Consider the following 16,405-nt stretch of genomic DNA (forward strand, 5'->3'; position numbering starts at 1 on the left):
GTCTTAAGACTGCTTCTTCTTTACTGCTGTTTCCGGTGAGCCTGAATGCTTGCACAGAAACAGCTGCATTGGTGCCGAATGACATCTTGTTAAATCGGCCCCATAATCTGATAAAGAGGTTGTGAAGGGAGGGCACAGATGTGCTGTCACTAAGAAGAAGGGATTCAGTGGTACAAAAATCCCTCACATTTAGCATGAGCATCAGCCGGACAGATAGCTCAGTATGCTAGGGCACTGGGGCTGAGCTCTGTAGCAACCCAAGGGTTGCAGGTTTGATCCCGGCAAGGTCCATTCAGCCTTTCATCCTTCTGAGGTAGATAAAATGAGCAGCGCCTTGAGACCCTTACGGGTGATTAGCCGCACTTTACAAGTACCCAATACATACATACATAAGCAGGAGGTAGCATAGCCCAGCATTGTAATAAATGGGACCACAATGTCTCCAAAAGAATTGTTAAAGAGAAACAACAGACTATAACATTTCCCCCCTGAAGGATGCCTCGTTGGATGCAAAATCAATTAAATTAAAGAATTTCATAAACATAGGCTGCCCAGGAAGTGTCCATTCAGCATGTAGAATAGGTTGGTAAAGGCAGATGACAACACTGACAAAGAGGTTTAGATGATTGTAAAGCGATACCAATGGAAATAGAGACCTTTTTTAGCCAGTAGGCCCTTGCAGGGTTACTAAAGACTTACAAAAATGTGTTATGGCTCTTAATCAGTATTTTCAGGGCTCACAAAGCTTCCAAGTTGCCAATTTCTTGGTTTCAGGTAGAAGGAAAGGAGAACAGTAAAATACAACCTTGTCTTGGTGAATACCAGAGAAGGGGGGACAAGATACCAAGTACAGAGACATGTCTCACTTATGTGCTGGAAACCATAAAAATATTGCATAGGTGTGTCCATCTCAACCTACCAAGCTTTGGGACTTGTTTTCATCAGCCACTGAAAGAAGTACAACACAACTGTATTCAGTTAAATTTAAACAGCGAAATTATATTTTGAATGTTAAAATACCACACTTCGACTCACAACCGACCTTCGGACAGTCGTAATTGATCTCTCAGCTTCTCTGTGAGACAACAACACTCTCACCTATGACCTGATCCCAGAGTTCACATCTGACGGATACCATACCCTATTTGACGAACACTACTAACCACACACATTTCCACTAGCCTGTAATTAGGGTTCTAGGGAGTCAGTACTCAGAAGGAATGGACTGAAAGTCAGATCCCACTCCAGGCATTTGTGAGCAGAGGTCATAACCTTAGCTGACTAGACACAGATGTCACATACTGTAGACACCAACAGACCATATAGCCGTATACACAACTATGAATAGGCATTTACTACAGGAAGATAGTGTTGACAGCTCTCCCACCCCACTTCCCTCTGTACTCATACTCCATCTTCCGTATTCCCCACATGTTTGAAATGCAGAGTCTTACATGCTGACTATTTTATTTCTATGTTACTAAGTATGCTATGTTTATATTTATATCATTATTATTATTACATGGGACTGGCGGGGAGATAGGTATAGCCTTTGCGAGTTACTATTCTTCCCTCTAAAACATCGAAACCTCAGAGAAAATAAATAGAGCCAGTCCTGACAACGTTTGTAAGTTCCTAGAGGGACTAGCCCTGCCTACCCTGACTGAGGAAGCTAAAAGAGATCTGGGGAAACACTTCACCCTGGAAGAAGTTAGAGTAGCTATAGCTGATCTTAAGCCTCACAAAGCTCCAGGACCAGATGGGTTCACGGTCACCTTTTATTCAACACTTAGCTCCACTGTATCCCCAATATTGCTCCGATTATTTGCCGAGGTGACTGATCGGGGAGCTTTCTCCCAGAATTTCTAAAAGCAAACATTATTACAATACCCAAGGAAGGGAAAGACCCAGCGCTATGTTCCAGCTATAGGCCTATTTTGCTCATTAATGTAGATGCCAAAATATATGCCAAAGTTTGGCGAATAGATTGAGCAGACACCTACAGTCACTCATACATCTGGACCAAGTAGGATTCACTCTAAACAGGCAAGGTACAGACAATACTCAGCACCTCCTAAACATTTTCACTGAGGCTGCCGATCTGGGACTTCCATACTCACCCTGTCGTTAGATGCTGAGAAAGCATTTGACAGGGTGAGGTTGGAATATCTGTTCCAGACTCTCTCGGCATTCGGCTTACCAGACTTATTTTGCAAGACAGCTGGAGTGCTCTACTCAGCCCCTTTGGCAGTTGTGAGAGGCCCAGGGTTTTGTTCACCCAAAATAGAGATCAGGAACGGAACTAGGCAGGGATGCCCCCTCTCTCCACTTCTGTTTGTCCTAGTGATTGAACCTCTGGGAGCTGCCATCCGGAGATCCACAAACACCCATGGACTCCAAATGCATGACACTCTGCAGAAACTGGCACTGTTTGCAGATGACCTTACAATTTTCCTTACAGAGCCCTTGGATTCCCTCCTCTCATTGATGCTACTATTGAGAAAATTTGGCGAACTTTCTTATTTCAAGATTAATGAGAGTAAAATGGAAGCATACTCTATTAACATACCACAAAATGAACAAGAGACTATTACGCGTCTCTATTCTTTCAAATGGTCCACTAGAGGAGTTCGCCACTAAGGCGTCTTCCTTTCCCATATAAAATCTGTAACCATCAAAGAAAATTATGAGACTCTACTAACAGAAGTTAACACAGAACTTAACTCTAAAAGATATGGGGAAATATCTTGGATGGGCAGGGTGGCAGCCCTCAAAATGATGATCCTCCCCAAGCTCACCTATTTATTCTGTTGTATCCCTATCTCAGTGCCAACAACCCTAATACGGAAATTTCAAACTCTATTTAATTCTTACACCTGGCATAACAATAGACCACAGGTAGCTGCCCACATTCTCCAAGCCCCAATTGAGAGAGGGGGCATAGGCCTCCCTAATATACAAAAATACCATGAGGCGGCAATGATAACTCATGCTACTGCATGGGGGTCTTATCTCCCTCCAACCTGGTTTACTACTCCTTGAATTTCAACACACTTTTGAGTGATTTGTCTAGGTTAAACACAAAAAGGGATGTTTCTTAATCCAGATCATGCATTTTCAGAAAATACAATTTACCAATATATTTAAAAAGTTCACGGGGTCTGTTACTAGGACTCCCCGACACACACCTTAATACATGGACCAATACGGACATAGTCTGTGTGAAAGACTTTTACTCCAACACACAGTTAAGACCACACATTGATGTTTCTTAATCCAGATCATGCATTTTCAGAAAATACAATTTACCAATATATTTAAAAAGTTCACCAATGACATAACCTACCATGAATTTTTAATGACATTTCTAACAGTGTATATGGTAACTGAATGTGGGTGTTATCCTAATATACATTTGTATAATCAAGGAGGAACAAGTAGTAATTCTCAATTGGCGGATAAGGGCTGAATTTTTGTGTTTTTATTTATATCACGACTTGTACTGTTGATTTTATTAATTTGTCAAGTTTATGTAAATTTGTTTTCATATTTCCGTTTGATTTTAGTTGTATGAAAATTAATAAAGACAAATAAATACAAAAAAGTAACAGCAAATCATTTTGTAAATAAAAAGTCATAACTTTATTTTTTATAAGAAAGTGACTTTTAATTTGAATGCTGGCAATCCCTTTTTTCAAATAATTTGGTTAATACCTTTCTAAGTGAAGTAGGTTGCTAAACTCTTCTACCAATTAATAAATGCTATCCCTGGTAAGCAGTAGTACAGGCGATCCCCTTTCCTAGAACAGCCATCTTATCCCATGGAGGTATTAAACCAGTCATTAGAAAGTTCAGACACCCCCATTTAACCTCTTAAGGACATATGACGGAATTTTTCCGTCATGAAACAACTGAGCAAACTGAAAGCTGTGTCCTTAAAGGGTTAAAATGGGGTGTCTCAGGATCAGATAGTGAAGCCCTCATCCTAAACCTCTATGGTGCCTAGTGATGCAGATGATGACTGTTTTTATGGTTGTGATTTGCACTGTGTAGCAAGCTGTTAAATGAACAGTCACCTATCACTAATGTTTTGAGTACTTCCCCACTACATGTTACATTAGCCACAGATTCCGATGACACAAATAATGAAGAGTTGATATACCTCCATCCTCAATAAGGTCCTAAGATAATGACTAGCTGAATATACAGTGGCCATAGGGGGTATATCATCTGCACAGCAACTATATATATATATATATATATATATATATATATATATATATATATATATATATATATATATATATATATATATATATATATATATATATATATATTTATATATTTATTTATCATGGAGGACCGCATTCCAGAGCCCTCTGTAGCAAATTGCTTAATTTTCAAAAAGATTAATATTTTGTAAAAAAATATCTGTAACAGTCTTTACACGTGAAAAGTTTTACCTTTAGAGATCTGTGTACATTAAGAGATATGTTTTTGTAAAAAGCTTTTCCATACCACCTCGGCTAAGGTCTGACTTTTGGTTCTAACATTTTTTTTAGACTTTGCAAATGTAAAAAGGTTTTACCCTGTGTGAATATTTTAGTGGTTATGGAAAACTGACTTTTAGAACAAAGAATGTGCCACACTGTGGTCATGTGAAGAGCTACTTCCCTCTGTGGGTCTTTTCATGATATTTGAGATGACTTTTTTGTGTAAAGCATTTCCCACATTCTAAACATGTGAATGGCTTTTGGTTCTGATCTAATGTCAAATTCTGTGTTTCTATTAGGATATATGACAATATCCAACAAAGATAGCTGTAGTTAAACTGAATGTCCATAATGTACAAGCAAAGCAATAACAATTATAATATAAAACAGCTCTCATTTTTTGTAACCTCCTAAAGCAAATCAGGGCCAGTCTTGGACCTCTTACGTAGAAAAAATACTGTTTAACAGGAGGATTATCTAAAGAAGCCCACTCTTGGAACTCTTATGTAGAACACATACTGGTTAACAGAAGGATTATCTAAAGAAGCCCACTCTTGGACCTCTTATGTAGAACACATACTGGTTAACAGAAGGATTATCTAAAGAAGCCCACTCTTGGACTTTCCTAGTGACAATGGAGCAGACCCTGTTCAGATGATTAGTAATCTTCACAGACAGCACCGGCACAGAAGAACCAGGTTAACACACGTACAAATTAATCAGGAGAGTGATTAAATATATAGCAAGTAATGTAATATAAAAGCTTAACTCATTAAGGGTTAGATTACAAGGGGTTTATTGAGAGTGTTTGTGTGTGTCGGAAGTAGTGTGCTTATTACAAGCTGAAAGTAAACGCATTTGCTCTAACACAATTGACTTTACGTGTAACGCATCGGATAGTGCTATTTCAGAGCTGTGGTTAATTTTTACTTGAGACAAAAACGTTGCACAAAACACATCAAAAATACATTTAAAAGTACAGCTACAACTTCCTCCTTCTCCCCTTTATGTCTCCCATCCCCCTTCCAATTAATGTGTTTTATTGTGTGAAATGGTTTGTCATTGATTGTTCTGTATATTGTCTCCGCTACACTACTTGTAGATTTTGTTTACAGAGAAGCATAGGTTACTTCGGTTTTTCTCATGCACCGAAATTATGGACATTATGTACAGTTCATATTGAATTATCCAAAGGACTAGAACTGAATCTTATGTGTGCTTCTTCAAAGAAAAACAGGCATATATCTTAATGGACTTAGAAAACTAGACAACTGCATTTTTTATAAATCTGCTTAGTTTGTAATATGGAAAAATGTATACTAACTTGTCTAGCTTTACAGTTTGTATTCGCTTCATGTAACAAAGTAATGTATTGCCTTCAATAAAAAATATTTAAAAAAAAAAAAGAACTGCTTGTGAAAATGTTAAATGCCAACAGTGTATGTTGTCGGCATTTAGCGATGTCTGTCGGACATGATCCGTTGATGTCATGTCGGACAGACACTTGATAAATAGACCCCTAGGTCTCTGTTATGTCCTCCTTTTCTGCCTTCTTCTTTTGCTTATTTAAATGCTAAAACTAAAGGGAGCTAGTGGTGGTCAAAATATATCACTTGAATCAAGACAAAGGATTATAATAATGTGAAAGGCTGCAGTGTTTTCTGATCGATTACAATCCTCTAATACAAAGTAATACTGGAGTTTATTTTTTATATAGCCACATAAAAGCACATGATTGCTGCGTATTCTTGTGAGTTGGAATGGCCTCAAATGTTAACCTCCCACAGTTTATCTAACAGCTTAGAATATACCCATTTGCTGTTAACACAATGGCAAGAAATCATCTCCTGCTTCAGAATATAAAGAAATGGCTTTACATACCAAAATATTGTTTTTTTTAATCCTATCAGTTAGTACTGTCCCTACTATCTCTGTGCACACCAGATGGATGTCTGTTTTGTGGCCCTACAAAGCATTAATAAATATAATCTGCGTGGTTTTCAAGGTTATCAGAATGGTAAAACAATACTTGTTAAATTTGAAACTTGTTATAGAGGACAGACAGCTTTCAGCCTGGGGGTATTCACTTATACCAGCCAGTGATTCAGTGCCCTGACTCACCTTTCAAAGTCATTTTAGATGCATTTATAGGACCAGCAGGTGTGTGTGTGGGGGGTGTGACTGTTCCGCTACTTCAGTTGTTAGACTTTCTTTGGGTAGCGGAAACATTTTTCTCTTTGAAGAACTTGATAAACTTGCAAGTTATAGCTCATTTTACAGAATTAAGTAAATAGATGTGGACATTGTATATGGATACACTTTCTCTAAGGCTTTTAAAAAGTCATATAACTCAGAAACATTCTATTGTTTATTTAATAGAGAAGGTAGAGCAGGCAATTTGAAACAACTTTCTAATTTACTTCAAATTATCATTATCAAATTTTCTTTGTTCTCTTTTGTTGAAAAGCAGGAGCGTGCACGTGTCTGGAACACTGTATGTCAGCAGTTTTGAAAGAATGTTATCCATTTACCAGAGCCATGTAGTTCTCCAGATACATATTTAGGTATCTCTTAAAAAAGAATACAAGGGAATTAAATTTACAATTTTAAAAAGTTTCCAATTTACTTCTATTATCAAATTTGCTTAATTCCCTTGTATTCTTTTTTTTAAGACATACCTAAATATGTATCTAGAGCACTACATGGCTCTGGTAAATGGATAACATTCTTTTAAAACTGCTGCCATAAAGTGTTCCAGACATGTGCACGCTCCTGCTTTTCAACAAAAGAGAACAAAGAAAATTTGATAATAGAAGTAAATTGGAAACTTTTTAAAAAATTGTATGTTCTGTTTGAATCACAAATGTTTGCGTTTCATATCCCTTTAAGGTTTGTTTTTTTTGCGCATAAAAAAATAAAAAATAAAAGCTTTTGAAATTTAAAGTAAGTCCTGGAAATTTACAGTTCAGTTTCCTATAGGGACAATTCCCACAGCAAAAGTCGTTTTATTCAGCACAAAAGATGCGTTTAAAAAAAACAACAAAAAACAATGTCATTTTTTGTAAAACATTCTCTTAAACAAAGCAATCATTTAGTAAAAATATTTAGTTTCATGTGCCAATAAGGAGTAAAACTTTTTCTCACTATAATGCACAGAAACATTTGAAATCTTAATGTGACATTTAACCAAATTCACTTTGTAATGCTCACTGAATTGTACACAATCAACCACTTTTTAATCCAGTTTTTATTTTGTTGCAATTTGTAAATGCTGCAAGTGTCTGGGATGTCACTGTGTATCGCTGTATTCTTTACATAGGGATAAAAACTCAGCTCATGCTCAAGATCTTAATAACATATTGTCAACTAGCACATTATCCTCAAGTGTAATTATGACCCTGTACTAATTGGTACTTATCACATACACCAATGAAGAGTGGCATTCTTTAACCTTCTTACAGTATCACTGAGAAAGGCTAAGCTCTCTGTTTTGAATCTAATTATTTTCTTTCCACTTACCCCACAATAACATTTAATATACCCTAAATTGATTTCATTTCACAAATCTTTGAGTATAACGAGACATAACAAAATAGAGAAGTGCAGCAGATTTACAGTTCCTGTATTAATATTTTGTTTATAATTAAGCTTCTATGACATGTTGTTAATTTTTTTGTATAACTTTTTCCAGTGCCACCACTACTGAGATGCTGTTTCAGGAAGCCACAACCTTTTCTGTAAAGCATTTTTTCTCTTCATTTTTTTTTTTTTTTTTGGGGGGGGGGGGGTATTGCTGACTTTCTAGATTTGTAACAGCTCATGCCATGCTATAAACATTTATACTTAGCACAGCAGTACACCAGAGATTTGGTGGAGCACGATGTAATCGTAAAAGAAGCATGTAGGAATATAACCTGACTAAAAATAACTTAGCCTAGCAGGGTGCGAATACTTATCGCATTAAATGGTACAGTGGAGGGGGAACAGGTCAGCGTTTAACCCAGAGAAGTGTGAACTTACAGGGCAGGACCATTAAATGAAGACACGACTCACACCTTTTCCCACAAATTACAGACATTACAGGAAATTACCCTTCCACAGTACATTTAGAAAACAAGGTTACAAGTATAGCTAAAGTAAAGGCTACAAAATCACTAATGATAACTTTACCCCTCTATCCCCTGTCAACCGATCTCTTTAGATTTTCCTTACTTACTTTTTTACTTTATGATTAATTACTGACTTATGCTAAAACCATTGTTCGATGTAGTTGGTTCCTGGCAGATTGCTTCTCTTTTTGTATGAATTTCTATTATGACCCTGGGGAAAGTCTCCCTAAGGGTAATGGGGGAAACCAGACATGGACTCCTTGCCCAGTGCGCTTGAAGGGATATGTCTGCACCACACTGATGAGACTCAAAGGAGGCAGAGGCAATCATCTGGGGTTGCCATTTCCCTTGTTCAGAGGAAAATTGTGTGGTATGTCAGAGCTGGACTGACCTTGATAGGTGTGATCAGACTGATATACTTCAGAAAGTTCTCCTCTGTGAAAAGCACAATTGGGCTAAAAGAACCTATTCCCAAGTGGTAACCGGGCCATAAAACAAGCCACTGAGCTGTTTTTTAATTCCTGGCAGATTGTTTCTCTTTCTGTTTGTTTTTGTATTATGACCCTGGGGAAAGTCTCCCTAAGGGTGATGGGGAAAACTAGACGTGGACTCCTTGTCCAATGTGATTTGAGTGATATGGCTGCACCTCACGGACAATGTCCAAAGAAGGCCAAAACAATTGTCTCAGGTTGCTATTTCCATTGTTATCAGGAGAATTTTACATGTGGCAATGTGTGTGCAGGCTGCAATTGGTAGTTTATAGGCCAGTCAACTTTCACCTTATTATATGAAGGGACATAAAAATACCTTTTGCTTTTGTATCTCTAAAATTAGACACTTCCTTACACAAGACACAACTAAAATTTGAATCCACTCTCTCATTCTCTCCTGCCTCGATTACTGCAACTCTGTCGTCTCTGGTCTCCCCACCTACCGCCTAGCTCCTTTACAATCCATAATGAATGCCTCTGCCAGACTCATCTTCCTTACACGTCACTCTTCATCTGCTGCACCTCTCTGCCAATCTCTTAAAATAGTGTGAGAAAACACCAGAGGGCGCTACTAGGTTCTAATATGACAATATACTTAATAAAACATGTGATAAAAAATGTCTTAATCCCATTAAAATTTATATATACAATAATGGAAAGTGGCACCTCATTAAGTAAAATATATCACAGTAAATGAGTCCACAATACGAAAGCTTGGATAAACAGTCTGTTGCATAAATAGTATAGTCCAATGTAATCCCAGCCGACAACGATGGGCTCTCAGTGATCAGGAAACTATTCCCTTCTTCAAAAAGCGGCAGGCAGATCTGTATAGGTTGAGAACAAACAAAAGCGACCAATGTGTGTATCCACAGCAATAATGCCCAAACAAGCAGCAATATTCTATACCCAGGGTACTCACACTCTTGCCGAGCACACCAATGTGCTTGTGGAAACAGACTGGTTGTCAGAGCAAACCAGCTTGCTCTCTCCGGTAAACACTCTCCCTGCAGCGGTCAGATGATGACAGGTTCACTGGCTCTGCCACAGCGGTATGGTAATGAGAGACTCACTTGTCAAGGAATAGCAAACAATGATATAAAAACAAATCCTTTAATCATTGATAACGCAAAAATCCTTATGATACAAGTGAGTAAACAAAGTGAATGAGTAATATTTGCTACGCGTTTACCAAACAGTTTGGTAATGAGCGCCAATATATAGCCGGTTTAAAAGCTTGTTTAATTATGCCTGAGGAAATGGCCAAGTGAGCCGAGAAACGCGTACCAAAATTACTCATTCACTTTGTTTACTCATTTGTATCATAAGGATTTTTGTGTTATCAATGATTAAAGGATTTGTTTTTATATCATTGTTTGCTATTCCTTGACAAGTGAGTCTCTCATTACCATACCGCTCTGGAAGAGCCAGTGAACCTGTCAAATCATTTGTACACAGTATACATTGTCTCATAGCGCCCTCTAGTGATTTAGTCACATATTTATTCTGCCAATCTCTTCACTGGCTTCCTCTTGCCTCTAGGATCAAACACAAAATTCGCATTCTGACATACAAAGCCCTCAACTGCACTGCTCCCCCCTACATCTCAGAACTTGTCTCCAGATACTCTCCCTCCCATCCCCTTGGCTCTGCTCATGACCTCCTACTCTCCTCCTCTCTGGTTACCTCATCGCACTCCCGTTTACAGGACTTCTCCAGACTGGCTCCCATCTTGTGGAACTCTCTGCCTCGCTCCACAAGACTCTCTTCTAGTTTTAAAAGCTTCAAGTGCTCCCTAAAGACTCTACTGTTCAGGGATGCATACAATCTACGCTAACCTTTCTTTATACCAGTTCCTCTCCTCCATTGCTATCCCCTGAACCCCCTTAGCATGTAAGCCTAAGAGTCCAGCTGTTTGTTGATCACCTTTTCAAGAGCTGACTACAACAGTGCGACTCTTGGCAGGGCCCTCTACCCATTTGATCCCTATAATTGTTTTGTTGTACTCCGCCTTTGTTAATAGCGCTGCGGAATCTGTTGGCGCTCTACAAATAACCGATAATAATAATAATGTATCAAAATTGTGCTAGTTGTGGCATGTTCCTTCGATAGGCCCAAAAACAAATTATTATTATGTTTATTTTTTTAAATGTTGCACTCTGCCTAAACAGCAATTTGAAAAAATAAATAAAATGGTTTAAGAATGTGTTTTTTGGCATCTCTAGGGAGTTTGGGACAGGCACAATTTTTTATACATAGCTGGATATGTGATTAATCTGAATTTGCTAAAGCCTACTTATCACTTGCACTGTGCAGTAGAAAGCAGAGGTGGCAGCAAAAAAAAGTATAAATTACATTAATGATATCATCCAGAGGTCTGGCATTTTTATAGTTGAATTCAGAATGGTTTGTCAAAAAGGCAGCACGAACCAAAAAAGTAGCATGGTAGCAGCATTATTTAAAATACCAGTTAAGATTCTTCTAAAAAGGATTATTTTTTAAATTGTGGAGAATTGCATCTTTTACATAACAAAGATGCTGATCTTATATAGATAACTGCCCGGTGCATGAGCAAGTGAACCTCATCAGGCAGCATAAACAAGATAAACATCTCAGATTTAAAAAAAAAAAAGCGAAATCAGAAATTTATAAGAGCATTTATCTTGCAAAGTTAGTTGCATTAGTTGTTTTTCAATACATTTATGTTTTTATAATATCAACCACATTTACCTGCAGTAATTATTGGAATGCACTAATCTTCACTTGGTTCTTTGGTTAAAATGTATGGCTGGACTATGCAACCATAAAATGATATTCCCTTTTATGTCACAATATAAAATTTTGTCCTTTCTTCTAAATCAGTGCTTTCCAAACTGTGTGTCGTGACACATTAGTGTGTCGGCGGCAGTGTGTAGGTGCGTCCCTGCTTCAGCACAAATTTTTTAAAATGTAATTAAAAAAATATATATATATTTTGGTTTCCGACTTTTTGCTTGCCTGCTACGCATATCACGTGGTTGACACATGATTGCTACCTAGTGGGTCACAGATCATCTTAACCTATTGGCGCAGTTCAGCCGGAACTGAAACTATTCCCATTGGTGGCACATTGGCTCCTGACTGCACTTGTAGTCTCCTCAATCAGCTAGTGACTGCATGTGTGGTCAGTGAGTGGGATAGCAGTGTGTTTGCAGCTTAGCTTAAGCGCTGAGCTAAAGTCAGAAGTCAAAGTGGGGTTTTTTTTGCAGCTAGCTCCCCTCCCAGTAGTGCATTGCTTCTCCTGCTCTTGATATATGGATAGGAAGTGGAAGCTTAAAAATGCGAGTGTCTTTATCTAATATTTCACCAAATATTCAGAAACTGTGTTCATCCCAGCAACCTCATACATCCCATTAAAAAAGTAGTTATTGGTGTTATTAAACTTTTTTTTAATTCTTGCACATACATACTGTTACTTGTAAATACATTTAATTATTATATAATTTATTTAAGTGTCCGTATCTCTTAAAACAAGTTAGTTTAACCTACTGTTTGCTAGTACAGCTGCATTACTGTGTCGCAAAATGATGTAGGTCTAAAAAGTGTCACCAACATGAAAAGTTTGGAAAGCTCTGTTCTAAATGGACATTAAAGTTTATTTAAAATAATTGTTTTAAAACTCTTTTTCAATGCAAAATTTGTACAGTTTTGCAAACCTAGAGCTGCTTTATACTCTTTGAAAGTCTTCTTGAGTATGTTTAAGGTATGGCTAAGGTATTGAGGTAATTAAGGGGTTGACTACAATATTGTCTGATGTATTTTTGGCTATTTTCTGCAGCTGTGGTGGTATTTTCAGCTCCCCAATACAAGCCCAATTGTTAACATGGAACTGAAAAGTTATTAGCGATCACAATCCATTTTCAAGATATTTTTTAACAGGTTTTCAAGACTATTTAAGACTTATCCAATTCAACACCAAAAGGCACTTGATTAAACCCCAAGCTGGGCTTTCAGACATCTTTGCAAGTATTCCAAGACAATTGTATTATGTAGCACATTGACAAGACATGGGGGGATATTTATCAAAGGTCTGGCGGACCTGATCCGACAGTGTGCATCAGGTCCGCCAGACCTCGCTGAATGCGGAGAGCAAAATGGACCCCATGGTATCAATTCATCAAAAGGACATAAAACCCACTTTTTTTCTTTCAGGATTCAGATAGAACATACAATTTTAAACAACTTTCCAATTTATTTCTATTATTATATTTGATTCATTGATATCCTTTGCTGAAGGAGCTGCAATGCACTACTGAGAGCTAGCTGAACACATCTAGTCAGTCAATTACAAGAGACAAATTTGTGCAGGCACCAATCACCAGCTAGCTCCCACTTGTGTAAGATATGTACATATTAATTTTCAATGATGGACACCAAGCAAACAAAGTGTATTTGAAAATAGAAGTGAATTTAAAAGTGTCTTAAAATTACTTGTTTTATCTGAATCTTACAAATTTAATTTTGACTTACCTATCTATTTTAAAGGGACATAAAACCCAATTTTTTTTCTTTCATGATTCAGTTAGAGCATACAATTGTAAACAACTTTCCAATTTACTTCTGTCATCAAATTTTCTTCATTTTCTTGTTATCCTTTGTCAAAAAGCAGTAAAGTTTATGAGTGTGCACGTGTCTGCAGCTCTATATGGTAGCAGTTTTGCAACAATGTTATACATTAGCAGGAGCACTAGATGGCAGCACTATTTCCTGTCATGTATGCTTCAGGCATGTGCCCGCTACTTACCTAGGTATCCCTTCAACAAAGAATAACAGGAGAACAAAGCAAACTTGATAACAGAAGTATTCTCTATCTGAATAATAAAATAACATTTTGGGGTTTAATTTTCCTTTAAGTTCTATTCATTGTTATTGTATATTTCTTCTGCAGTGGGCAGGTCACACATTTACATATGCATTTGTTAATTTACATATATATATATGTACAAGATATGCTGTAAACTGTACTGTTATTTTTTAACATTTACATTTTATTATTTTTAAAGCACTGATTAATTTATTGTAATCCGAATTCATCTTGATCACTGGTAAATTATATGAACGCTATTTGTATAAAGTCATAATGGGTATACTTGTGCATGTTGCTTAATGATTGTATTGATACTTTTAATAATTAAAAGTATTGTTTTTCCATTTTTTTTATTTTAAAAGAACTGTTGTCTGGTTTGGCTGAGATATACATCTAAAATCAAGGAAGTGCCCGCAATTTATTTAATCTTCTAGAATGGGATTTTAGCAGTTTTCACACTGTAAACACTCCATTGCATTTGTAGCCACAAATATATTGTACAAATAGGATTGCACCTTCTTGCACCTTCTTGACCGGGTTTTCAAAAAGAACTGCGCCTTTGTGACCAGGCTTTCAAATGAGCTCACACTTTTGTGACTGGGAGTTCAATAAATGTCACCCAAAAAAAACAGTTAAACACATTTTTGTGAACATGTTTTGACTTTGAGGTCCCAAAGGCACAATCCAGTTTGAAATCCAGGTCACAAAAGAGTGGTTCTTTTTCAAATGCTTGTCCTGAAGGGACAATCCCATTTAAAAGCTTGGTTATGAAGATGCCTGTACTGAAAGTGACAATCATGACAATGTGAGTGTGAATTCTAAACAAACATTAACAGAAAGAGATTGCTACATGCAATTTCTAGACATTGGGGTCCTCATCTCAATTTTTCTGAAGAGTCCTTGTACAGGCACAGTATATCACATACTTCATACATATGTAAATGTGTGCCCTGCCCCACACAGTTAGGTATAATTTGTATGTCATTTAATTTTTTAATTTTATTTTTATTTGAAGGGACAGTCTAGTCAAATTAAACATGATTCAGATAGGGCTTGTCATTTTAAACAAATTTCCAATTTGCTTTTATAATCACATTTACTTTGTTCTCTTCGTATTCTTAGTTGAAAGCTAAACCAAGGTAGGCTCAAATGCTAATTTCTAAGCCCTTGAAGGTCGCCTCTCATCTGAATGCATTTGACAATTTTTCACAGCTAGATGGTATTAGTTCATGTGTGACATATTGATAACATTGTGCTCACGCCCGTGGAGTTGGTTATGCAAGACTCGGAAATGGGTTATAAAGGGATTATCTATCTTTTTATACAATAAAAATTCTGGAGTAGATTGTCCCTTTAATGAAAGGGGTAACCCAATACATCATATAAGGTTATTTTGTAAGCATTGACCTCTTGTCTTATCACTTTTTACTCTTCGTTATATTAAAATGCTCAGTTTCAAATATTACAGAGAGAAATATAGACTATGTGCTCTTTTTCCATAGCACCATGTGGGGGTCATCTAACTGCTCCAAGTGGAATGATTCTGTCTCCAGGATGGCCTGGATTCTACAAGGATTCACTGAATTGTGTGTGGGTCCTAGAAGCTCAACCTGGATATCCCATCAAAATCACCTTTGACAAGTAAATCATTGATTTTCTTAACTATTAATATTTATTTTAAAATCATATGGTTAGTGGGATAAATATATGCCCTTTGTGCCTGTACATTAATGCAGTATTGGGATATTAGGGGAGATACACCATAATAAGTATAGAAAAATGGAACAACCTAATTTATGCATTATTATCCAAAGAAACATCCAGAGAGAATTTTTCAAATTCTTTTGTTATCTTCTGAAACTGAATCACCAAAGATTTTTTTTTTTTTAACTGGTTTGTACTTTGATCAATAAGCTACATTGGTTGTTAATGCAATGTAATTTCACATTACAATCTTGTAAATATCTTATTTCTGCAGGTTTAAGACAGAAGTTAACTATGACACTTTAGAAGTCCGAGACGGCAGGTCGTACTCCTCTCCCTTGATTGGTGTGTATGATGGAACTCAAGTCCCTCAGTTCCTGATAAGCACCAGCAACTTTCTCTACCTCCTCTTCACTACTGATAAGAGTCACTCAGACATCGGCTTCCAAATACGCTATGAAAGTAAGAAGCTCGTGATCAACCCCCTTATGTGTCTGTGCTATAGCCAGTGGCTGGATAGCTATATACAACCATATACTGTATACTTAACATACTGTGGATCTGATAAAATACTTTTTCTAAGCTATTCATATTTCTTTTGCCGCTTATGTAGCTTAATTTATTCATTTGTATTTAAATTATAATATATCTTTATTTTTAGCTCTTTTAGCACTGATACACTGCACATTATAGATATCTGACACTGTACACTATAGATATCTGAAATGTAAATTTAATAGATATGGTACAATCAGTGGTGGC

At 36.9% G+C, this 16,405-nt stretch overlaps 1 protein-coding gene across 1 annotated transcript in view; it reads left to right on the forward strand.

Moving 5' to 3' along the window:
- The window catches only part of LOC128652451 (CUB and sushi domain-containing protein 2-like), a 1,617,569-nt gene that overhangs the window by 1,125,310 nt on the left and 475,854 nt on the right, over positions 1 to 16,405 (forward strand). The window contains 2 exon segments of the mRNA XM_053705390.1: positions 15,442 to 15,580; positions 15,918 to 16,105. Coding sequence (XP_053561365.1) covers positions 15,442 to 15,580; positions 15,918 to 16,105 — 327 coding nt within the window.

This window comes from Bombina bombina, chromosome 3 (assembly GCF_027579735.1).
Source record: "Bombina bombina isolate aBomBom1 chromosome 3, aBomBom1.pri, whole genome shotgun sequence".
Lineage (NCBI taxonomy): Eukaryota > Metazoa > Chordata > Amphibia > Anura > Bombinatoridae > Bombina > Bombina bombina.